We start from the raw sequence: 23,954 nt of genomic DNA, 5'->3' as shown, positions 1-23,954 counted from the left end.
TATTTGCCAGCGATGCTTTGTCTTAGACGGTAGTTGTACCACATAAAACGCAACCGGACGCTGAGCAGTAGTGCAAGGTGATCCGAACTGCCACGTCCCCTGTGCCACCTCTTTTCCAGCGTAGTGCTTGACCGACCCAAGGCTTCAAAACCTGTGTGACTTTCCGCCGCGAAGCCGTCTGCTGTCATTCGGCAGCCCCGCAATACCAAATTCATCCCGTCCACCCGGACTGTCTGTTTTTGATCACAGCAAAAGGCTTGCTTTCATGCCCAAGCTGGTCTGGCCAGCGCTGATTTATACGTGTAAGGGCAAACTGACAGCTAAGCCACTGGAAGACTTCAAAGAGCCTCTCTCTATGTAAGACATGAGCTGTGAAGGATGTGAACCGGAGCCAGAGAGATGGGGGCCACATCTTTGCTACTAGACCTCCACTCATCTCGGACGCATGCAGGCTAGAAATATGCTATGGTGCAAGCTCCTCCTGTGTGTAAAGGAATGCTTTATTAATACAGGGTTACAAGTTCAAGAAAATAAATCTCTGCTTAAACTTGCCCTCTTTTTCTTTGATTATGTCACCTTCTGAAGATACTGATGAAAGAGAGTAAATTTTACAGAGGTGCTTTATTTTTCCTCACTGATACTGTCGGCTGAACTAAATCAAAGAAGGCGGCGGGGGGGCATTTCGGCCGTCCTTCTGACCGCCGAGCGCACGACTTGTCTCACTTCTCCCAGTGCCGCGGACACTCGCCGCCCGCAGCTCTTCTTTCAGGAAATCACCGTCCGATTGACTGGATAGAGCAGGACACGTGACCCGCGGCTCCAGTCTGCTCTTTCTCTGTCAGAAAATCGCGCTCGAAATGATTGGGTAAACTCGACCACGTGACCGGTCGCTCCAGCCCGTTTCTCTTTCAGGAAATCGCCTCCGCTTCGATTGGACGTGCTGCGCCACGTGACCGAGCTCCGACTGGAGTTTCCACGACAGCTGGAAGCTGCGCGATCCGGGCGCCTCGGTCGATTTTTCCTTCGTATTTTCGTCGAAAGCGAACACAAGTCAGGCAACATGGGAGACAAGAAGAGCCCGACGAGGTACGGTGCGTTTCCTGCTTGTTAGATTCGGGGGAGGAGGTGGGCGTTGTTGTGAAGGTGGCGTGAGATGATTAAAAAAAAAAAAAAAAAAAAAAGGCAGCGATCGCGCGCAGTGCGTGTGACCGCGGAGGTGGCCGTTCCAGCGCAGCAGCCATGGCGGACTGGCTGTTACGTTGCGGTGTCAAAGCGCGCACGCAGTGGAGCCGACCGCGCTCGCGCCTGCGGGAAAGGGCCGTGGGAGGGGGGTGTTTTGTGGGGAGGAGGAGGAGGAGGAGGAGGAGGAGAAGGAGGAGGGGGCGCGGCGGGGACGGCGGCGGCACGTGTTTACAAACAAGCTCGCGCGCGTCTGCACGCCGAGTGCCCTGTCAGCGCGCGCGCGTGTAAAGCTGTGCTCTCTCTCTCTCTCTCTCTCTCTCTCTCTCTCTCTCTCTCTCTCTCTCTCTCTCTTTCTCCCGCTGCTGCGTGTGTGGTGCGCAGGCCGAAGCGGCAACCCAAGCCCTCCTCGGATGAAGGATACTGGGACTGCAGCGTGTGCACGTTCAGGAACGGCGCCGAGGCGTTCAAGTGCATGATGTGCGACGTGAGGAAGGGGACGTCCACGCGGTGAGTGTTCTCCGCCAGTGACTTAATGAATGAGTGAATGAAATAATGACTGAGTGAGTGAGCGAGCGAGCGAGGCAGGGAATAGGTGAGGGCACTATGAGTGGGAAGGCCAGCAGTACTGTATGTTGTGAAGGACTAAGGTAAGGAAGCTCTTTGTGGCTGAGTAAATGAGTGTGGGAGTGAATGAGTGAGTGGGCTCTGGGATTGACTGAATGGTTCCTCTGAGCGAGTGAAAGAGTGAGCGGCCTTTCCCACCCAGGTGACCTGCAGGGGCGCGCACGCACTTACCTGCGGACGCGCGGTGATCTGCAGGGCTTCCTTGCCCTCGGTGGCCCTCCCCCTGCTGATCAACGCACGGTGCGGTCGACCGCTGACCGTGCGCACAGCGACCGCTTCCCTGGGGATGACAGCTTGGTCAGATGTGGCCAGCATTCTGACTTCACCTACAGCGCTAAAGGTCTTACTCATAACAACAGCACCTGTTATGAATAATCTATAAATTATGTCTCACTCTTGTGGGTTTTGGATCTTTAATGGGTAACAGGTAGAGAAGTCCTGCTTCTTTTTTTTTTTTTTTTTTCCCCCCTCCCTTAAGTTTTACCACTCTGAAGCGGGAACGCTGTTCGACACGTGTACCTCCTTCTTTCGGTAATCTGAGCAGACGGTGTTCCGGGGCGTCTGGGGAACAAATCATCACAAATATGAATTTCATATTCTGCATGATGCTCTGCCTCAGTCCCAATGAAGTGGACGCGGTTCTTTCTAGTTGCGGCGCAGCACGCCCGGCGTGTGTTTATCGTCGTGTTGCGAGGGGGCCGAGTCGGTCACCGTCGTACCCTCGCCATCCATCAGGATCGCGCTCCCGTGCTTTCGGGAGCGGCGTCATCAAATCCGGCTGGTGACACGGACCTCTAGTTTTATTTACCTTTGCATCTGCGTGTTCCAGGACACAAAGTCATCTCAGGGGCAAAAAGAAGGCAGGAGGTGGGGCGGGGCAGGGAAATATTGGTCTCTGATGATGCGTTAAGGCCCCCCACCCCCACCCCCACCCCCACCTCACCCCATTTCACTACAGTATGATGTCGTGTGGGAACATGGAGGTTTTTGCCCATTCAGAGCTCATTGACGTGGAACACCTTCATGAGCCTGCATCCATGCTGATGGGGGCTCTCCTGTGGTTGGGTGGTTGCGTGGTGGGCTTTCCTTCACTGACTGAGGTGGGCGTCTCAACACACCTGCCTAGGAAGTGCTGTGTCAGTCGGCGAAAACCATTATGATCAGGAGTGGGCTCATCGCTGTTTGACCCGTTGGGTCGCAATCACTCACACCTACATCTTTCACTTACAGCGATTTAACACGGGGTTTTTCATTGCACTTTGCTTTTTTTTGTGATTTTGTGCTTTGCTAATGTTTTCTGTTTTGCATCACAAACCGGGATGTGCATTATGAACAATATCCTCCTTCAGATAACCTGTGGAAGAAAACAGAGTAATCATGCTTTCAGCTGGAAAATCAGACACCCTTTACAGCTATATCTCCCACTTTCTTTAGAAAAGAACCAGTAGTAGAATCCAAAAAAAAAAAATCTGTGATTTACAACAAAAAAACCATAGCCAGAAGTATGGGCCCTGTGGTGAAATGGAGGGAACACCAGAGAAGGTGCAATTATGGTCACAGATGTTGAAATATGAAGCCTATTTTTGGCATACAATGTCATAATTTTTATGATGGAGTGACTGGGCTGATGATGGGTTTGCTAAGGTGTCATAATGGTGAACCCTCAATGCAGGGTGACTGGGGTGAACATGTGGTCTGTGGGCAATTGTGTTGGACAGTACCATGGTACTGCTGAGTGAGATCAGCACCCTTAATGTCACCTTTACGCACCGTGTATAGCGTAAACGTGTTCGTGAAGATTGAGTTGCTTTTGTGTCTCGGCGAGGTCACGGTCATTGGGTTTCTTCTGGTACCAGCTGTCAAAGTTCTCTACTGCCTGCGATTTACTTTCCACCGAAGGAGCAACAAGTTGTTTCGTTCAGTTTAATGAAACGTGGATCTACAACTGAGTAATTAGTTTTCTTCAGTCATCTAACTCTTTTCAAACCTGTGCTGCTGTCCTGAGTAGTGCTGTTGTTGATGCATTGGAACGACAGATCTTCACCGTGGTAAGCAGATTGTAAAACGCGTGTATTAATGTTTGGAGATCGGGAATCCATTTAAATGCAATTAGCAAATGGCATATTATGTGTATTGTGTATGTATATATTGTGATTGAGCAGACTGCGGAGTAATGATGATGTGGAAGCTTGGAACGCAATTATTAATAGTGCTTTTCCTTGTATTTTTGGGGAATCCTCTAGCTAAGAAAATAAGTTGAGGTTCTACTGTTGCTGCATAGATGCATTTTTACGTTCTCTCTGCACAGAAGGTGCAACAAGCCGTAAAAGCAGCAGACAGGATTTGCCCTGGGTGATTTAAATGACCTCCGCTGGTTTGCAGAGACTCAGTTTGTGTGTGTGTGCGTGCGCGCGCGCGTTGTTTGATGTCATTCAACAACGGGGGCATCACTAATTTTATATAAAGGAGTCAATATGAAATATTAATGTGCACGGATTCTGAGAATTGAAGCACGAGCCCTTCTCTTTGGATCCTCGCACGGAGGCGACGGAGGGGTGGTGGGGGCGGTTAGAAATCTGTAGACCTGCAGTAAACCGTGGGAGGTGGGGAGCCATCTGTTTAATGTGCAACGACATGGAGAGGATGGTGTGGAAAATGGCGCGGCCGTCGCACATTGCGTGAGGGCAGGGCTCCGGAGACATTAATTACAGCCTGTCAACCCCCCCCAACAGCACCACCCCCCAGCCCTTTGAGTCCACATTTGCCACAATAATGGAGGCATTTTAATGAAGCGGTCCAGGAGAGTATTGCTTTACAGCGATCAAAAGAAGCAGCTGATTAGCAGTTTTACTTGAGTAATTAAAATAATGGATCTTTATCAATACAAAATCCCCAGTCCTCTGTAAATATTAGATAAGTGTTGAGTAATTAATTCTCTTTGGTAACGTAGCTGTCCCCTACTTACACCTTAACAAGTTAAAATGCAGCATTTCCATTAAGCTGCATTTGTAGATAAATTATTGACCTAATTTAGCACCATATTTTGTTCCATTTATGGCACTGAGCTAGGCTGACACCACATCGTGTTTAATTTCCGTTCTAAAAAGGTTTCATCATTGATTTAATTTGTCCACAGCTCTGGTTCTTTGACCACATATGGGGGTGTGGAAAACATGCTGCCTCTGACACTGGCGCTAAGTGGTACTGTTCAGATCAGAGTCAGGTACCCCGGGACCGTGGCCAGGACTCTCCCAAGCGCTTTGCCAAAAGTTACGGAAAGATGACGACGAAGGCGCTGCGTGCATGAGAGCTGACATCACTGAGGTGTGAATTACAGTGTATTACAAAGGCATCTCTTGTTTGCAGGTCCGTCTTCTAATGGTGAAGTAAATGCTTCTTGATTTGCATACATCTTTGAAATGCTATTATGGCAAAAAAATAAGGGTTGACTGCAGGCCGGGGCTTCTGAACGATTCAAATGGGGAAATAAGACACACCGAGCCATTTATTCACCACATGTGGTTGAAGAGCGGAGACTGACCACACACTTTGCAAACGCCACACACGTTTCCGTGTTAACGTGCAGTACTCTGTCTGTGTGCTACAGCTGAGCTTTGCAGCGGGTCTAGTGAAGTGTGCGGTAAAACAAAGGACTCTCTATTTTAAGCAATATTTTTACTATGGTAATCAAATATATAAACAGTCTTTTGTGAATATACGGTATATCATTAGGGAAAAAAAAACTGATCTAATTTCAGCCACTATTTGAACACAGTGGGAATGAAATATTAATTGGCACAAGTCACATTGTTACAATGATGAAGTCATGTTAAGGAACCTTCCAGTTTCTCAGGGCTGAGCTGTGGCTCATGGCCAGGAAAGCAGAGTGCTCACTGCAGGCTGCTTACACTCGCACACGCCTTAACAGCACAGTTACATCAACTGAAGAACGGTGGATATTAACCTAAATGTGGTCATTTAAAAGTGCTCAAGGACAATGTCTGGGGGGCCTGTTTTGTCTTAAATGACCTCTCGGAGTGTAGAGGATGAACGGAGCACTAGAGGGAGGGGAAAAGGCTGATTTAGATTAAATGAGAAATGTTCGCCGAGGAGGAAATATATCTGTGAAGCTGGCAGAGATGTGTTGGCTGGATGCTTTTAAGGGGGGGGTGAGTGAGACCCTGTAGCCTGCCAATAATGTATTGAAGAAAAAAAAAAAGTGTCAGTATATATGAAGAAGGCCTTTAGAATGCATGCTAGGAAGCAGAAAGCAGCGGCCCTAGGACTAAGCCTTGGGGTACACCTCTGTCTTTTCTCTGTCTGCGGACGGTTGCCAAAAGGGAGACCTGATAAGAGAGGTAGGAGAGTAAGCAGCATTAGCAGCAGCACAGCATTCCAGCGTGGGAGGAGTTGACAGCTAAAGTGAGCGTGAAAAAGTGGCGATCGGCAGGGATTAGAACGGAGGCGGAATGGGACCAGCGGTGCCGGGGGATGAAAAAAGGCCTGTTGCGTTGAGTCAACTGGGAGAGATTAGAAGGCAAAACCACAGATTGGACAAAGCGCATTGAGAATACAGATCAGCCCCCCGGTGTCATTCCCTGGCAACAGAAATGGTGAAAAGGCCGAATTTCGAGGACTTACTTTCAAGTCATTTAATATTCTATTTCATTACTTTGAATATCGTCAGGCTTCGATTGAGTTATCTAAAATAGACCGGTGGAGCACTGATGGACATGTTGCACTCAACCTTGGGGAAATGTCTCTAGATTCATAGCTTTTGTGGTTTCACCGATTGTACCTTGCTGATTTAATGCACCATTAGCATATCTTTTTATACTAAAGGTTCTGTGTGGAACCGTTTACAGGCAGATCCAGTATAAAACATATCAGTTCAAGGAACAACAAAAAATGCACTGGAAGATTTTTTTTTTTTTTTAAAATGACAAAATAAGCTTAGTGTAAGAATAAGACTGGTGACCATGCAAGCGCAGTTTACTGTGGTCTCCTGGTTTATTGTCAGGACAGATGTGTGGTGATGCTGAGCATCGCATCCTTGATGGGCTCATCTCTTTAATGTTATCCGGAGAAATAGGGTGCAGGGTCACTGCACAGACGTGGAGCGATTGAGGTGAAAGGATCCTCCCAAGGACCTGACCTGTGCTGTGTTCAAACCACAGAAACGCACTCCTCTCTCTCTGGCTCACGCATCTGCAGCATTTTGATTTTTTGAACAGTTTCGGAATTTCAGCGTCGCGATGATCTCGAAACAGAGGAGGAATGAAACAGCAGTCGCTCTGTAGGACAAGAGAGTGTTCCTTTAAATAACTGAATCGAGGTCATCAGCAGCAGCAGAAAAATTTTATTTCATACTTTTCTGCTAATTGCTGCTTACTTACCAGAATGAAATGGTAGTCCCAGAATTCCGGAAGGGGACTGTCCAGTCACGGGGCAGGGTGGGATAGCAGAGGACCTAACGGCACCCAAGGGAACTCGCCAAGCCTGTGAAGTTTTTTTTTTAGGAGTGCCGCACAGTCCTCCCACCCACCTTCCTAGTGCAGGGATCGCTGAAGCGCCGAGCTCCACGCCATCACAACGGCATTCCTGCATTAGACACTGCTGGCATTGATTGAACTGATGTCACTGTTTGTTTTATCTGCCACTTGACTTGCTGCTTTGCAACACAGTAATTCAATACAGGTGCATATAGATTCTTCCCGATAACTGGCTTGACAACGGCTGCCTGTTATCCAGACTGAGAGCGATGTTAAATCTAATGTACGAACACTCCAACCTAATTATCAGCTACAAAATGCACCGGTTTCTCTAGACATGGTTCCAACGGCAGCGCACAACTGCTGCCATTAGTACGCGGTTTATCGTTACGATGCTTTCGTCGGCGGCCTAATTCAATACGGTCCTTTTACGCGGCTCAGCCTGCTTATTATCCACGAGGCCATAGCTGTACCATGAGGTCATTCCTGTCCGTCTCTTGGTTCCAGGAAGCCCCGTCCGGTCTCCCAGTTGGTCGCCCAGCAAGTAACCCAGCAGTTCGCCTCCCCCACACAGCCAAAGAAAGAGAAGAAAGAGAAAACGGACAAAGAGAGAAATGAAAAGGAGCCGGTGCTGAAGAAGAACAGCCACAAGAAAATGAGGTATGCGGCTCCAGCGCTGTGCAGCAAATGAGTACGAGTTTTCTGTTCTTTATCTTTGTTACGCAAAATGGAAAATGCACGTGGCTTGCTATACGTTTGTGTTTTCATGCGTTCATTCATTATAAACAAACTTTCCACTTTTGCATTTAAATTAGTGGAGAGTGCTGCTGTTGAACCCTTGAGAGGGTATTAAGAATACCATAGCTGATTATTTTTCTCCTTCAGACATTTCAGTTGAACTTTGCCTTCACTTGACAGGATAATCAGAAGCCAATGAAAAACAGAGGTATTTACTACTTTATTACACACTGCATTTATATGTCATAGCATTGTGAGGCACGTGACACTGCAAGACTGTTCTTCACAACAGCAAGCCACTGTTGTGTCTGTCTGCTATTTTTCAACAAAAAAAAAACTCAAAACACAAAAAAGTATTGATCTGCCGCATGGTAAACGGCTAGACCTGCGTATGATAAGTGAAATACAATTGTAGCATGATTCCATTGGCTTGTGCGCTCTTTGTCCCGTATCGTTGTGTGACCGTACTCTTCGGCTACATGCAACAACAGTTGTCAACACGAGTCAAGACTGCTACTCTTCGGTTTTTTCCTTGACTGATCGTTCTTTATAAGTTAAACCTATTTAATAAAAGATAGATGCTGATGTCATTAATAACAGCTCATGGATCCTGTCACACTGTGAATTCCTATGATTCCTCCAGGATCTGGAAAGTTCAGCAAAAAGTCATACAACTTGGTAAATCGCACTCACAGAACGCAATAACTTGTGGCACAGTTCACGGAGTACCAAGAATAGGGCAAAAAAACTGACAAGTCAGAGTAACAGAGTTGACCCAATATGTTTGATAGTTGCTGACATGTCAGATATAAACCATGAGAGGCAGCAGAAAAGAGTTCGTCAGCAGTCTGACAGCTGTAACTGTATGACAGTATTAATAAGTTGATATGTAAATTCATGTGTTGTCAATGCAGTGAAAAGGGAGTGACAGTGGCATAGCAGGTAGTGCTAGGCGTCCCACAGCATCTGGGCTTGTGGATCAGATCTGGGGTTTGATCCCTGCTCATTCTGTGCAGACTTTCCATGTTCTGCCTGTGTTCGCCTGGGATTCCTCCTACAGTTCAAAGACATTTGGAAGGAGACGATGGTAAAGCGCTTCCGTACCCTCCCTTACCTTGGTGACCTCACAAGCGGCCTCTAAGAGTCGACTTGATGGCACTTATATGGGCTGTCAGTGTTATAGTATACATGAGAAACAACTGGCGTGAAAACAGGGTTATTGTGAACAGAAGATTCATATTGATTGTAATTCCAAGGAAATGTAATGGTTTTCCAGCACCCTTGGAGACTTTTCACCCTGGTAACTGGTGTAGAAAGTATTGACATTTACATTTATTCATTTAGCAGACACTTTTGTCCAAAGCGACGTACATCTCAGCAAAAGTACAATTTATGCATTACATTAAGAGAAAGACATGCAGCCACGTGACTCAAGTAAACCTAGTTTGTTGTTTGAGGCAAATGGGTTGGACTTATGAATCCCAGTCGTCACAAGAAGCAGTCAATCTGACACAAACATCAGTACTGGATCGTCTCTGTTAATTGACTGTCTGGCTCCAAGACCCTTCCTGTACCGCAGTAAAGCAATCGGTGGAATTGAGCTGGGCTACTTGAACAAATATGTTCAACTGTAAATGAAACAGTGCAGGAAATGGAAAAGTGTCACATCATACAGGAAGCTGTTTGTACATGGATCCAAGGTGATTGCTCACTTCAACTTTAATAGCAGTCTTTTTATCAGGCACAGCAGCTTGCAAAAGTATTTAAACTTGGCACTCAATAATGTTGTTTCAATGGAAGCTGTACTAATGGTCATAATGTAGTAAACATATGACTTGATAAACAAAACATTTTGTAAAGCTGCTTCTAATCAGCAAACATTCAGCAGTGTGCGGTTCTGATGAAAGGACACAAGTATTTATTACAAGCCTTTGTCACGTGCTTGTTTGTGAAGGATCGTGTTTTGCTCATGACTCGCTCTCCTTCTCGATTGCTGTAGGCCAAGATTAAAAAACGTGGACAGGAGCAGCGCGCAGCACCTGGAGGTCACGGTCGGAGACCTGACTGTCATCATTACGGACTTTAAGGAGAAAACAAAGCCCCCGGCATCATCCAGCGCAACGTCCGCAGACCAGCACAGTCAAAGCGGCTCCAGCTCGGACAACACCGAACGGGGAATCTCCAGGTCGTCCTCGCCCCGGGGGGAGGGCTCGTCAGTCAACGGAGAATCCCATTAGCCCCGCCCCCAGCCCCGGCCCCTCCCTGCTCCCCGTCAACCCCTGTTACTTTAGTCATTACGCAATATGCACATGTTGTATAACTTTTGCCAAGATAGACCACAAGTCCCCATTTCAGGTGAGGTACACCACATTCGTGACATGCAGCCATCGAGGTGGGCATATTGGAAGTCTTCCACTATGTGTTCTGTCCTGGTCAGTTTATTTTTTCAAGAGACCCCTATCCTGTTGACATTCATAGTAAGTGAACTGTAAAATTTGCTTACCCTTTGTTTCTGATTAAAATTAAACTATATTCTTTGGGGGAACAAATTAGAGTATAAAACGTATAGTGCCATGTCAATGTGGTAGTATTTTACATCAGATCAGTGTTATATGGTCTACACGCATACTCATTAATTTCTCTTTCTGAAATGGACTGTTTTCGTGGTGTGAAATGGGTTAGAGTTTTAAAAAGTGTTTACGACAGAATATGCATTACGGCAGCAGAAAATGTGAAGAGACAATTTCTGAGGTGTACAGTGATGTGGATGAAGAACTGTGATGGCGACTCAGCTATTTTCCTCAGTGGCTTAAAATGCACCTGCTGGTACTTGGTGTGGTTTAACAAGAAAATATTCCTTAAAAGCATTTGTATTTGATTACGCCAATATCTTACAGCACATGTCATTTTAACGTTTTTTTTTTTTTTTTGTTCCTGGTAATACCAGTCTGTGCTGTTAAATGTGTATGAACATCTCAGTTAATTACATTGTTTTACTGTCTGAAGAAATGTTTATAAGTAAAAAATGAAATTATGAATCTGTTGTTACAAGGCTGATCTCGGTCTGCTTATTGTTCTTTCATAGTTCCTAGCTTGTTATCTTTAAAAGTGGTTTATATTATAGAAAATATCACAAAATAAAAAAAGTGACACACTTGTTAGTAAAATGCATTGTAAATAAGTTCAGGCTGGCCTCTATTTTTGCAGATTAATGTTTTAGTGTGGTCACATAGTGAGGTTTTACAGGTACTTGTTCTGCTCCTGTTTTGACATTGTGATTTGGCTATACTTAAGTTTCCACTCAACAAATGAACCTCGTACCCAAGACTTCTAAAACAACGCCATAAAAGAACCGCCGCTGGAAGACATTTTATCGGAACGATGGTACTGGAAGACAGTAATTGTCAGAGCCACTGTGGACATATTGTTTGTACACAATGTCTTTGTTATAATTAATGGATGGGGGAGGTGTAAATGACCACACCATGTCCTTTCATAAAACATAGGATACAGACTTAATATTTAGACTTAAAGACATGACAAAAATGACCCAGTTTTACAGCTGTTGCCTTTTTTCAGACAACGGTTTTAGCTAGTCTTCTGTAATTGAGGTTTTTTTTTTTTTATTTATTATTTAAAGCAATCGGCAATATCCGATGTCCGGGGACAGATATGTAAAAATGCAATGTACTAAGAAATCCTGGCTGCAAGTGTATCCTAAATAAGAATTTGTGGTCTTTTCTCCTGAAAGAATGTATAGTTTTGACAGTCAGATTGACATTTGTTTAGCAGATGCTTTCCTTAAAAACAACAATCAGGATATACAGACACGCACCATTACGTGTAAAAGTATACAGGTGGTCCCCGATTTACGATGGTTTGACTTATGATTTTTTTTTGACTTTACAATGATGAGCTGGCGATAGATATTCAGTAGAAACCGTACTTTGAGTTTTGAATTTTCCCTGGGCAAGTGGTATGTGGTACGATGCTGGGCAGCGGCTGCGATCCGCATCTCCCAGCCTGCCACGCACAGGTGTGTATTAAGTGTATTAAATGCATTTTCGACTTACGGTGGGTTTTAAGGAATGTAACCACCTGTAATGCAAGTCCATTGACACTTTTTTTTTTTTTTGAGTAAATGCCACATGCATTTACGTTTATTTAGCGGACACTTTTATCCGAAGTGATTTATAACGAACTCTACATGGTGTCATCAGCCCACACACCTTATTCACCAAGGTAACTTATACTGCTAGATACACTACTTACACTGGGTCACTCATCCATACATCACATCTCTTTCGATTTACAGTTGTTCAGATGAGCAGTCTTACCTTGTTCCTTAATTTGGCCAAGGTCCTGAGCTTTGCATCCACATTAAAGATGTCACGCTTTAGGGCCCTGCATCACACAATGACTGAATTATTCCACAGATTTGAGGGATGACTTTTTAAATTCTAGTCAGTGAAAACGATCAAAAATTACAAGTGTGGTTTTGATTATGAATTTACCAAAAGATGCACAGAATTATTAGCAAACTATGTGTATGATATATTTTCAATATAAAAGAACAAGCATTAGCGCATCAACACAAAGTATGCAAAAAATGAAGATGGAACAATAGCCCCTGGGCATCAACTGACCCATTAATGTGCCAAAGTGACTTCTTTTTTTGCCTGGATCTGTTTGCACTCCCACATCTGTTTTAGCAAGTCTTAAGGACTGTAACGGAAAACTAGGCCACTGTCACCATCTGGAACAAACTGATATTTTGCTGGAGGTGGCCAATTCTGATCCAGTGAGATGCATATTTATTAGTCTTAATCCTGTAGTCTGTTACCACAAATCAGAAACTTATGTCAGAATGTTTAGACAAAATTGGACAGCAGGTAGGGAAGTGGTCCAGGCTGTCACTTCACAAAAACCCATGAAGCTCACCAGAAACTGACAAGCACTGACTTGACGTTAAAGTCAGCGGTACTGAAGTTTCCTCCATCGAGGCACTTAGATTGAAACAATACCCCTTTGTACACAGTACATGTATAAGTATCATCAGTCAAGAGTAATCTCAAAATTTGCTGCAACAGTAATCTGGTATGTTGTCTATTTTCATTTTTCCATGGGTCGCCACAACTTCCAGTCAGCCACCCACTTCTCACTCAACCTTCTGGCTCTCACCAAAGGCCTGATCATCCTGGACCAGCAGTCCGAGCAAACTTTCCATCACTTTTACTTCCCTCCTCTCCCCTTCTTCTCTTTTCTCCATCCTCACTGCTAAAAATTTTGCCTTGTCCTTCAGAAACAAAGTTCATTCCATCACAAACAGGTTTTGGACATCTACTTCCCTCATCCATGCCAAGACTCACAACAAAACCCCATTCTCTGCACTTCAGCCCCATACAGAAAGCGAAGTGTCTGATGTCCTGCTGTCACACCGAGATACCACCTGCTCCCTGGATCCCATCCCTTTTCCTGTCTTACAGTCCATTTCCCACAACTCATTTCTCTTATTTCTCCTGTGATTAATTCCTCACTTTGATCTGCTTGTTTCCCACCTGCCCACTCATCACCGCTGTTGAAGAAGCTTTCTTAGAGCCCAATCTCGGTTCAGAGTTCAAGGCCGAGCCCTCGTCTCCATTTTCTGTCAAAAACTCTTGAATGTGCCGCTGACAACCAGTTGCTCACGTTGGTGGCGCACAAATCTTCTTGATGTAAATCTCTCTGGATTCAAGAGAAGCCATGAGGAAAGCTGAAGAGGATGGCAGGCCTCAGATAAAGATTGGGTCCACAGCTTCATTCCTCAGGACTTTGATGGATGGATGAATGAATCAATGAATGAATGAATATTGATACAAAGTACAATATACATACCCATGTAAACTAAGTAACCAACTGAGTAAAAAAATTTGTTTGCAAATGAAGTAAGTACAAAAATAAAATGCAAATAAACTTTGAAGTGACAAACCTTTCCATTGTTGGGCCTCTCTCCAGTTTTCGACGTAAAAAAAAAAAAAAAAAACAAAAATAAAACAGTCCTGATTTGTACCAGATGTAAGCAATAGCCTGGACTTTCAACCTGAACGTTCCCATTCCATTGTGTCTTGATGTTTTTAGTTCCACCAACTGCTAAAATACCGAGATATCTGTGAATACAATACAAATACTATAATTTAGACAAATAATTTTGAGTAAAAGCGTATGCTAAACAATGAATTGTTGTAATGATTTACAAATAACGAAAACTTTCTTTGTAAATCGATCCAACTCCCTTAATATAATTCGGATTTAAGGCTGCACGGATGGAAAGCAATAGCTCAGCACATCACCACCCATATTCCGCCGAATTAAACTGAGCCGAGCCGAGCGGAGTCATTCCGGGCCAAACGTCCGCGCGCGCGCGCTCCCACAAAGCACTGCATCGCGCTCGTGCTGACGGCGGCGGAGGAGAGGGCTCGTCACTGCACTATTTAGTTCGGCCTTGGCGCGCTGCTGTTCTGCCGGGTTTCCGTCGTAGCGCCTCCGCCTCGCTATGTAGTGCGTTCACGCATTTTTTAGTGCACTTGGAATAACAGTAAACACATAAGCGGTAAAAGAGAAAATGCGGCGGTACGTCCGTGCGCTGCTCCTGTGCGCCGTGCTCGCGCTTCTCTCCGCACTCTACGTGTTCAGGGAATTCGTCACGTCGCTGGAGCGACCAACCGGCGGCGGAGCGGAGGCGCGCGGAGCACGGCACGCGGCCGCCCTGCAGCGCCACCACGGTGCACGCGGAGCCCGCCCGGGAGCGGCCGGAGGAGCAGGCCGGGAGGAGCCGCGCTGGTACCAGAGGTAACGTTTGGCGTCCTCCGATCCCAGGCCGCGGTTACTGTGGTCAGTAGACTGGAGCTCGGCGCTATGGGACATGATGATTGATGATGGTGGGAGCACCGTGCGTGCGAACTCTGCTTTAAGCATAGCAGGCTCTGCAGAAATGGCGTATACACTCGGAGCCGGCCCAGAGGACTTGCCCGTACTCTCACCGCCGGGCCGCTTCTAATGCGGGCACCCACGTCTGCGGTGTGTGTGTTCAAGTGCGCTTATTATATAATATAGGTGCCCACTGACTGCTGACCCCCTAAGGCTTAGTTTTCACCTCGCTACTGTACGGTAACGTAAGTTTACTTCGCAGAGCTGCCGGCGTTTCACGCCTCAGGTGAGTAACTCGTGTGTGTGTGTGTGTGTGTGTGTGTGTGTGTGTGTGTGTGTGTGTGTGTGTGTGTGTGTGTGTGCGTGCGCGCGCGCGCGCGCGATGCGGACCGGAGTCGCTTGAGCGAAGTGTCCTCAGGTGACGTCATAGCCCTCGAAACTCCCCTGAGGGGGTTTTCGCGTAATTTCTCAGCATTAATAGTTATGCAAATACGGCGTTTAGGTAGCTTTACTCTCGAAAGCTGAAGGGAAACGCAAACAGGGCGTTTTGGTGTCACAGGAGAGCTGGTGTGACGCGTGGAGGGTGTGGGGTCGCATCCCGCCCTTTCTCCGTCTCGCTGTTTACACTGCGCTGCTTCTGGCTCTATTGGAGCGACACGTGGGTGAAACCTGTTTACTGCACTCTTGATCATCCGCGCTGGTCTAAGACATCTTGGGGTTGCCTACTAATGTATTCATACGTGCACATGAGTTCAAGGTCAAATCCTGTGCTTTAAGTAATAAATTATTAAACTTTAACATTCACTCAACACAAAATATTGTCGCTCTATATGCACTCCATGATTTAAAACATGGCTCAACAAAGCTAGACTTCTGGGAAATGATCATGCTGCAGTTTTGTATGCTCTTACTTTCTCAGGGGGAGAAAGGCTATGCAGGCTTCTTTGTAGTGATTTTTATTTCTAAAAGTCAAGTGCTGTGTTTATGTAGTTTTGTTCTTTCTTGTCCTGTCAGGTGTAACAATTTGTCAGTGTCTTACTGGAACCCCTATTGGAGGCTGCCCCCTGGTGTTTGTGCCATGAACTGCTTAATGGAATCATCTTTTAGGTAGGCTTGGCAGATTCTAATCTCCTTGGCTGCAGCAAGCAAAAACTTTGGTCTTTAGTCAGATTAACTGCTAAAGGCTGATTGCAAGGTGGACAGTGATGCCCTGTTGAGCTGAGCAAGGAAGAACAATGCATAGTTTTGAGGGTTTTCTCAGAGACACAAACAGAAGTACAGTTCCACAGCTTAGTAAATCACTGTCAGTGTACTTGGTGGTACTTTCTCTTAAGGTTATAAGGCACTTGCCGGAAAAGAGTAATCCTGGAGCAGCTGCTTAAAGGGATTAGGTTCTTAAAACCACTCTGACTCTTTGAGAAGGTCATCTTCCAGAAAAACAAGAGAAGAATCGAGACATCACATCAAAGCAAACGGGTAGCTCTGGGAGAAAGTCCAGCATTCAGACAGAGGCTTTAAGGCCTGTTTTGTGCAGAGGCATGAAGGTAACCATTTTCAGTTGCCACACAAACAACTGAGAAGTGTTTACTTGTATTCCAAGTGTCCAAGACACCTTAATGTTAGGGTTGTTGAAAACAAGCGTTTAATGAAATATTCTGCTACACCTAACATCTGATTAACCTAGGACTAGACACTTATTGAAAGTCAGTAATTTCATACTACTTGGTGATGGAAAGCACAAATATAGTAGAATCTGACAGACTTCCAAATAGCTTGAGATGTGGAATAGTGGAACATTAATATGGGTGTAAATATTTCACCTCTATATGGTATGGCCCAAATGTACAAATGTAGTGTACTGGGTTCAGTGTTTCTGCAATAAATCTGTGGGGAAAGGTTCAGTGCTGCAGGTGCCAAGTCAAGACAGATTAGCTAGTAAATCTGTTGTAGAAAGATGGTCTTAGAAATGGACCAAACATGCCACTCTGCTACATCATGAAAGTAAACCACATACTTTGCTTTTTTTTTTTTTTTCCCCCCTTTTGCTTGAGTAGTAAATATTTGTAAATGCTTTTGAGCAGATTTCTGAGTTGTGAGCCACCGGCAGAGAAAAATAATTAGGAATTTTTTTTGTTGTTGTTTTTGAAGTGAAAACCTAGTACAAGCCAATAATTGGGCAAACACTGGTTCAGTACAGCTGAAATGGCTGCTTTCTATAGACATGTTAACTTGGTCACTTCATTTAGAGTCAGGGTGCACAGCTCTGGTCCTCAAGGTTTTAGGCTCCAGACCACTTTGCCCCTTGAAAGCACATGTGCATTACAGCTTACACTTATTTGTTTAGCTGACACTTCTCCAAAGCAACATACAATGTTAAGCTACTAACCCCTTTTTACAGGTAGCTAATTTTACTTGAGCAATTAGGGTAACTACCTTGCTTAAGGATACTATAGCTAGAGGTGGGATTGGAACCTGTGACCTTTGGTTCCAAAGGTAGTGGCTGTAACCACTATGCTACCAGCTGCCCCCTTGTGGTTATTGGTAGTAAGTGGATAGATTTTAATGTGTTAGGGACTTGAAGTATCCACTGACATAATATGCTATCCAGGTTATTACCTTAACTTAGCTGTCAAGAGTGGCAATTGAGCTAAAACAGTCTGCAGTTCTCAAGGATAATAGCTGTGCACCCTGGCCTCACTAGTTCTCAGTCATTTTTATGCTATCATTCAGGTGAGCAGGACCAGGGTTGAAAACAAATGCTTCTGAGGAATTAAATATGGCTAGATGCATCTTCACTTTGCTCGAGCTTTGGGTCACTGCAGAAAATGATTGGGGATTTGAGTTTGAAGCCCAGCCTTTTCAGTAGGGTACTGCTGGGTATATTACAGGTACATCATGAGGAAGGTGGAGCCCTCCCAAGTTGGAGTGGTAGCTGAGGAGTCTACACACCTGGCTGTGGTAGCCTGTGGGCAGAGGCTGGAGGAGACCCTCACTATGCTGAAGTCTGCAGTCATCCTTGGAAAACGACCACAGCAGTTCCACATCTTTGCTGAGGATGAGCTCCACTCTGATTTCAGATCGGCTGTAAGCGCTATAAATGTTGTCAACACCTAATGCCAACTTTGAATCGTTACTCTGTCACAAACAGTAGTTTATGCTACGAGGTGCCCCTGCCCACAGTGGTTAGAGCTTCCAGTCCCAGTTGTCCTTAAGTTCAGAAGTCAGTGCATTTATCACCAGTAATTTGCATCATGTTGTCTTAACTCATGCATTTGACTTTGTTCGTTCTCATGTTGGGTCTTTCTTGTCCTATACTTAGCTGGACTTGTGGCCAGCCATGTATCGATCCAGGTTTAGCTACACAGTCTATCCCATCACATTCCCCACGGAGAATGCTGGTGAATGGAAGAAGCTCTTCAAGCCCTGTGCTTCCCAGAGGCTCTTTCTGCCTGTGAGTTGTTAGTCTCTCTGTCCTTCCCCTGTTTCCCAGCCTACCTTCTTCCCTTATGGAAGTACTTTCCATTCCGAGCTTAACTGTTAAGTGTATTTAAGGCTGCCTTAGGTTCCACAGGGGAACAAAGTGCAGAAGTGCCCCAGTTATTCCACTCTCTTTGAGCGTAGGAGCTTTACTGACAGTAGTGTTGCTCTTTTCAGCTTATCCTAACAGAAGTGGACTCCTTGCTGTATGTGGACACGGACATCCTGTTTCTGCGTCCTCCAGAGGACTTGTGGTCCTTCTTGGGCCAGTTCAACTCAACTCAGTTGGCAGCCATGGCTCCCGAACATGAGGATCCACGCATTGCCTGGTATAACCGCTTTGCCCGGCATCCGTACTATGGCAAGACAGGCCTCAACTCTGGGGTCATGCTTATGAACATGACGAGGATCAGGAAGAAGCACTTCAAGGTAGAGTACATTTCCTGGTCTCAGTGGTAAATAGCAGAATTTCCAAAACAAAATGCTAAAACTGCTGCTGCAGTGGAAAGTTATTCTACTATTCTCTCTTATGCCCTGTTCTTCTGTAGATTGGTTGTAATTCAGTTTTTGACCACTTGAGGTCACAATTCACATGCTGAAGGGAGGATGTGATCAATGAAACCATTAAGAGCAGAGATGTAGAAATTCAGTTTCAGGTTGCTGTTAGGCAAACTTGGGTCTCAGCACTTATCTGTTGCACAGGATAAAAATAACAGTTCAGTGTTGTCAGTTTCCTAATTCCCTTGTGCTGTACAAAATATTTTACCCATAGAAGTAGCTATTCAGCACGTCTACCCAACTCTCCAACAGAATGACATGACCTCAGTTGCACTGCGATGGGAGGACCTGCTGATGCCACTTCTCCAGAAGTATAAGCTGAACATCACTTGGGGAGACCAGGACCTGCTCAACATTATCTTTTATCACAACCCAGGTTAGCAATGCTTTTCTACTTTGCCCCAAGTTAGGTATGGTCCTGCATATTAAGTTTCTTGTGAGATTTGCTCTTTTCTGTACCTCTATTGTATAGAGAAATCTGAGCATATTTACAATATTCCTCTTAAAAAGATAGTGACATTCTGATGAATTTGAATAAACAGCCAAGACTTGCCTGTTCTCTGCAGAGAGCCTTTTTGTATTCCCGTGCCAGTGGAACTACCGGCCAGACCATTGCATCTACGGCAGTAACTGTGTCCCTGCTGAGCAAGAGGGTGTCTTCATCCTCCATGGCAACAGGGGAGTGTACCATGATGAGAAGCAGCCCCCCTTTAGAGCTGTTTATGAGGCCTTCCAACAGGTAAGAGCTGGCAGACTCATGGTTGCTGCAAGAGACAGGTGGCTTTAGAAGTGCTCTCACACAGTGTCACTTTGTTAGCTTTGCAGTCAAGCTTATTTTGGATGGTCCCTTTTTCTCCTGTACTTAAGCATGTGTTCATCTGTTTTGTTCCTCTGTCAGCTTGCTTTTAATTTGCCTGTGTTCAGGGTGCTGGTCACCTTGAAATGTCTTATTTTGATGCTAGGCTATTGGTAGTGCAATCAGCCAACAGGTGTGTGAAGGACCCTCTTCCTCAAATCACTTGAGCAACCCTACACCTCTGCCAAGAATGAGACCCTCCATTTACCTAAAGTCCAACTGTCATCAGCAGCCCTTCACCCACTGAGCTCACAATGGGCTAATGTGAGCCAGGTCTTTGGCCATTAGGTTAATGAACCACATTCATTAGAGGAGCCACCCCTCCCTCACCAAAGGTAATCAGCCTCAGACAGTTGAATGTACTTGTGAGGCGTGAGTAGCTGCTCAGCTCTGCAGGGAAGCTACGTGCAAGTTGGGGCCACTTCTAGCATGAACTGTGGTACATTCCCATGGCATGTTCTGGGACCTCACACCCTGCTTCTCACATCAGTCATGCTGGCTTAGTGTACCACAGTGTTCTGAAGGGGAAACTGAGTGTATACAGCTGTGCTTTAACCTTGATTTCTATGGGAATCACAAGAATGTAAAAGACCAGTCAGCCTTTGCTGAATCCTGGTGGTGGAGGGGGTCATGGGATGCCGTTTGTGCCCAGGGTTTCCCTGTAATGTGGTGTTTGCAGTATGTACTCAACTCCCCTCCACATCAGCCTGTAATGTTGTGTTATGATGTGACCTTGCAGAAACATTATTAATGTTGTGTGATGGCACGTTAAAAATCCCGGATGTTAGCTGGACAACGTCACTGTCTGTGTAAAATTAGTAGCAGACATTAAGTGGTGCTTTAATGCTCGCTGATGTATCCATCCAGTAATATGACTGTGTACTTCTAGTGACCTACCACAAGCCCACATTGGAACCAAATGATCTTCCATAAGTGTAATTTCTAATTTCCTGTGAGCACTGTAAATGGCCATTCATTATTGGGAGGAAAAGGAGCTTTTTTCCCTTTCCTTCTTTGTGACTTTGACAGAAAGTTGCTCCACACCTCTAGGCACTGTTGAAGGCTTTATTGTAGTCCTTTATAGGGTGAGATCCTACCCCAACATACACACAGACCTAGTTGGGTCAGATGAAAGGAAAGCTTGTTCCTATTAAAATACTAGCTGGGGTATCTATCATTGTGTTAGTCATTGCTATAGTACCTCTTTATCAAGGTTCTTAAAGTGTGAGTCTTCTAGATTTCCATAAAGACTATTGTGGCTTGAACCAACAACCTTCAGATTATTGGTATGTGTTCACAGTGAAGGCCACACACTGCCCTTGCACATATACCTGTCTTACAAAATGCAGTTAGCTTTGTGTTGTGGAGGTCTCTTCCAGACCAGGGAAAAGGCATGGAAACACTACTAGGTCCCTGCCCCCCCAGTTCTTTCTACACTACTGGACCTGAGAGAATTCTGATCAAATTTTTTTCAAAAAAAAAAAGGGCAGAAAATTGGGAAGAGGGGAAATGTAACACTACAGAACACAACATGGTGCACCCTGCATTGACATTTTGGTAAGAACTACAGGTATTTGTGATGAAATGAATTTCACAAGATCACTGCAGGTTTTTTTTTTATTTTTTTTTTTTTTTTTTCCCCCCCCCTTTTCTTCCCTCTGTTAGACTCAGTGTAGCATTAAGATGTTTGAAACTAGATCTTCATTGATGGTAAATTAAACAATCTAGCCCTGCAAGTCATTGTTTCCAGAGAAATGTAGAGATTAATACAGGATTTAGAAGAAAATAGTATTGTTGTCTCAAAGTGTGTGATAATTGGTGATGCTCTTTTACAGCATGAAACACACCCACTGTGGCAGTTAAATGACTGAATAATGGAAGGGAGGAAAATGTCCTTATGGGATAAGAGTGTCGGGGGGGGATATGTATACATTTGTGACGTGTGTGTGTGTGTGTGTGGGGGGGTTCCTTTGGTCAGTGAAATAGTGCTAAAAAAAAATCGCTTTGTATTAAGCACTACTGCCTTTTTTAATTAAACTGCACAATCAATATAACGGCTTGAGAGCTGTTTTTGTTTTGTAGTAATGTAAAATCAAATCGGACACTGAACCTGAAATTAACTGCAAAATTGACTTTTTGCTTTTTCTCCACAGTATGCTTTTGGGGATGACCTTGTGACCTCTATCTTACTACCTCTTCAAGAGCGCCTTCAGAAGACCACTCACACATACTGTGGCCGTGTTGGTCACCTGTTCACCAAGAGGCTCCAGCAAAGCCTGAGTGCACTTCAGAGTGGTTCTTCCAAGGGAAGGTGATTGTCGGCCCCTTCCGGGAACTTCCTCCACAAGAGCCCCCTCAGCCCTCTGGTATATGAATGCCATGGACCATTCACTGAGCTATGATGGGGCTGCCTTGAGAAAACAGGTCCTTCTATATCCTCATATATGAGGAAACAGAAGGGTATCAGCCAGAAGCACTAAGTTCACTTTGCTTTGGAGGGAACTGCGGGTTTGAGCACCAGAGAATTGGCCTCCACCCCGACAATCACAAAGTCTGACATTAAGCCTGACAATCAGTGATTGCATCAATGGTGGCCTGCAAGTTGGTGAAATGTTAGGTTAATTGTGTTACCTCTAGGTGGAGGTCAAAATGTAGTGAGAGAGTCAATGACTACATGATTTTTTCTGTTGACAAACAGCAGTTTGGGCTTTTATACTAAAAAATGCCTTAAGTCCTTTTCCCAATTCTCAACTGTAAGGCTGGAACTGTCACAACTGTACACTAGTGGTGTCAAGCACTCTTCATGGAAGCCAGTGTGTGATAAAGTGCCTTCAGGAGGACTAAGTTGTATGATAGTGGTTTCCCCCCCCCCCCCCCCCCCATGTGATATTAATGTACTGGGACTTGATGTGATATTGACCTGATGAGCACTGAGGGAGAAGGGCTTGAGGGATAAGCCCGTCAGATTTCTACTCTGCTGAACTACACACTGACTTCAGAAGAAACAATTTCTGTGGTTTGTCAGGAATAACAAGAACATATGCTGTATTTTTCTCCAAATGACATATCAAAAGTGCCATACTTGCAGTTTTTAATTGAATGAAACTTTGTATATTAAAAACTGCTGTTTAGAGTTGCCAGTTCTTTGTGATTACCACTGAGGATTTTAATTCCTACAGTGATTAGTTGGCAGTTGCTGCTTTCTGACAGCTGTGTACACAAGTTACTTTAACATCATGTTTACTTGTAGGGTAACAGTGCCTTTAGAGCATCAGTCTTTTTGTTCCAGACACAATTTTTGTGTTTGGACTGTCTGAAATCAGAGAATTCAGTTTGGTAGGGAAGGGTCCACTCTTCCTATAGGGACCTATATCTTAAACTGTAAAGCCTCAATGAATGTTGTCTGACATTAAACCACTAATTGTTTTGTACTGTAGTGAATTGATTTTCAAATCAGTGAAAGTAAAATTTTCAAATGAAGTGTCTTTTCTTTGAATTTTTTTTGTCAAACATTTTAACTAATTCCAGAAAGTGTTGCCCATATCTAATTGTAAATTAACAAGGTAAGAAGATATTCTGAAGGTAAATTGTAATGTTGAATGGCTTCAGAGTGTTAAACTTGGCCACAAAATTCAGTAAATGGAAGTGAGTGTATTCACTTTTTACAGTGAAGGTGAGATCCCACTATTAACCTCCCTTTTCTCTAAAGCAACTTGATTTATCTGTTTAAAAATTACCCAGCAGTATAATCTAGGTTAAATTCCCTGGTCAGTGGTACCATACAGCAACCCAGGATTTGAACAGGGGACCAACAGAGACAAGGCGCCTAAATGTGCCAGCTATTGTTCCCTAATGTTAATGTGCCGGTAAGGTACAAGTGCAAAGAATTTGCTATGAGGAGGTATCTTATTTGGTCAGCATGAAATGTAGTGAATGTTGTTATGCTGTGCAGGGCAAAGTAATTAGGGGATGTGAAAGATGCTGTCCAAAATGGGGCTGAAAGTGCAGCTTTCAGAAACAGTCCGGTGCTGTGAGGAATTCGGAACTGACTTGAACTGTTTTTCTACCTGTAATGAGGAAGATGCAGCAGAGCCCCAGTGGTGGTCAGAATTTTGCTTGTT

At 44.7% G+C, this 23,954-nt stretch overlaps 2 protein-coding genes and 1 long non-coding RNA gene across 4 annotated transcripts; 2 read left to right on the top strand and 1 right to left on the bottom strand.

Annotated features, from left to right (window-relative positions):
• The first annotated feature begins 971 nt into the window (after positions 1-971).
• Positions 972-11,086, top strand: yaf2 (YY1 associated factor 2). Its single transcript, XM_018747493.1, has 4 exons — positions 972-1,086; positions 1,564-1,689; positions 7,806-7,958; positions 10,036-11,086. The coding sequence occupies exons 1-4, from the start codon at positions 1,061-1,063 to the stop codon at positions 10,271-10,273; spliced, it is 543 nt and encodes a 180-aa protein (XP_018603009.1). The 5' UTR covers positions 972-1,060; the 3' UTR covers positions 10,274-11,086.
• On the bottom strand, positions 8,258-14,033 carry LOC108931608 (uncharacterized). The gene is made up of 3 exons (XR_001965929.2): positions 14,005-14,033; positions 12,374-13,845; positions 8,258-9,090 (listed from the first exon to the last, which is right to left on the bottom strand). It is a non-coding gene; the product is annotated as an uncharacterized LOC108931608 (long non-coding RNA).
• Positions 14,034-14,403: 370 nt separating this feature from the next.
• On the top strand, positions 14,404-23,310 carry gxylt1b (glucoside xylosyltransferase 1b). Of its 2 annotated transcripts, XM_029248435.1 has the most exons (8): positions 14,404-14,864; positions 15,957-16,049; positions 17,831-18,026; positions 18,262-18,393; positions 18,597-18,848; positions 19,230-19,353; positions 19,544-19,716; positions 21,987-23,310. In XM_029248435.1, the coding sequence occupies exons 1-8, from the start codon at positions 14,638-14,640 to the stop codon at positions 22,146-22,148; spliced, it is 1,359 nt and encodes a 452-aa protein (XP_029104268.1). In that variant the 5' UTR covers positions 14,404-14,637; the 3' UTR covers positions 22,149-23,310. The 2 variants fall into 2 exon arrangements, with proteins under 2 accessions (XP_029104268.1, XP_029104271.1); XM_029248438.1 differs by lacking the exon at positions 15,957-16,049 and having other exon boundaries at positions 14,405-14,864.
• Positions 23,311-23,954: the final 644 nt, after the last annotated feature.

This window comes from Scleropages formosus, chromosome 2 (genome assembly GCF_900964775.1).
Source record: "Scleropages formosus chromosome 2, fSclFor1.1, whole genome shotgun sequence".
NCBI classification, from domain to species: Eukaryota; Metazoa; Chordata; class Actinopteri; order Osteoglossiformes; family Osteoglossidae; genus Scleropages; species Scleropages formosus.
Note: the sequence above shows the minus strand (reverse complement) of the source record. Positions and strands in the feature narration are given on the sequence as shown.

Bases quoted from the DNA above. Each gene is read 5' to 3' on its own strand.
- yaf2 (XM_018747493.1), top strand. From the start codon at position 1,061: ATGGGAGACAAGAAGAGCCCGACGAG. The intron at 1,690-7,805 runs GTGAGTGTTCTC...TCTTGGTTCCAG, and splicing joins AGGAAGGGGACGTCCACGCG to GAAGCCCCGTCCGGTCTCCC. The intron at 7,959-10,035 runs GTATGCGGCTCC...CGATTGCTGTAG, and splicing joins AACAGCCACAAGAAAATGAG to GCCAAGATTAAAAAACGTGG.
- gxylt1b (XM_029248435.1), top strand. From the start codon at position 14,638: ATGCGGCGGTACGTCCGTGCGCTGCTCCTGTGCGCCGTGCTCGCGCTT. The intron at 16,050-17,830 runs GTAGGCTTGGCA...GGTATATTACAG, and splicing joins TTAATGGAATCATCTTTTAG to GTACATCATGAGGAAGGTGG. The intron at 18,849-19,229 runs GTAGAGTACATT...ACTCTCCAACAG, and splicing joins TCAGGAAGAAGCACTTCAAG to AATGACATGACCTCAGTTGC.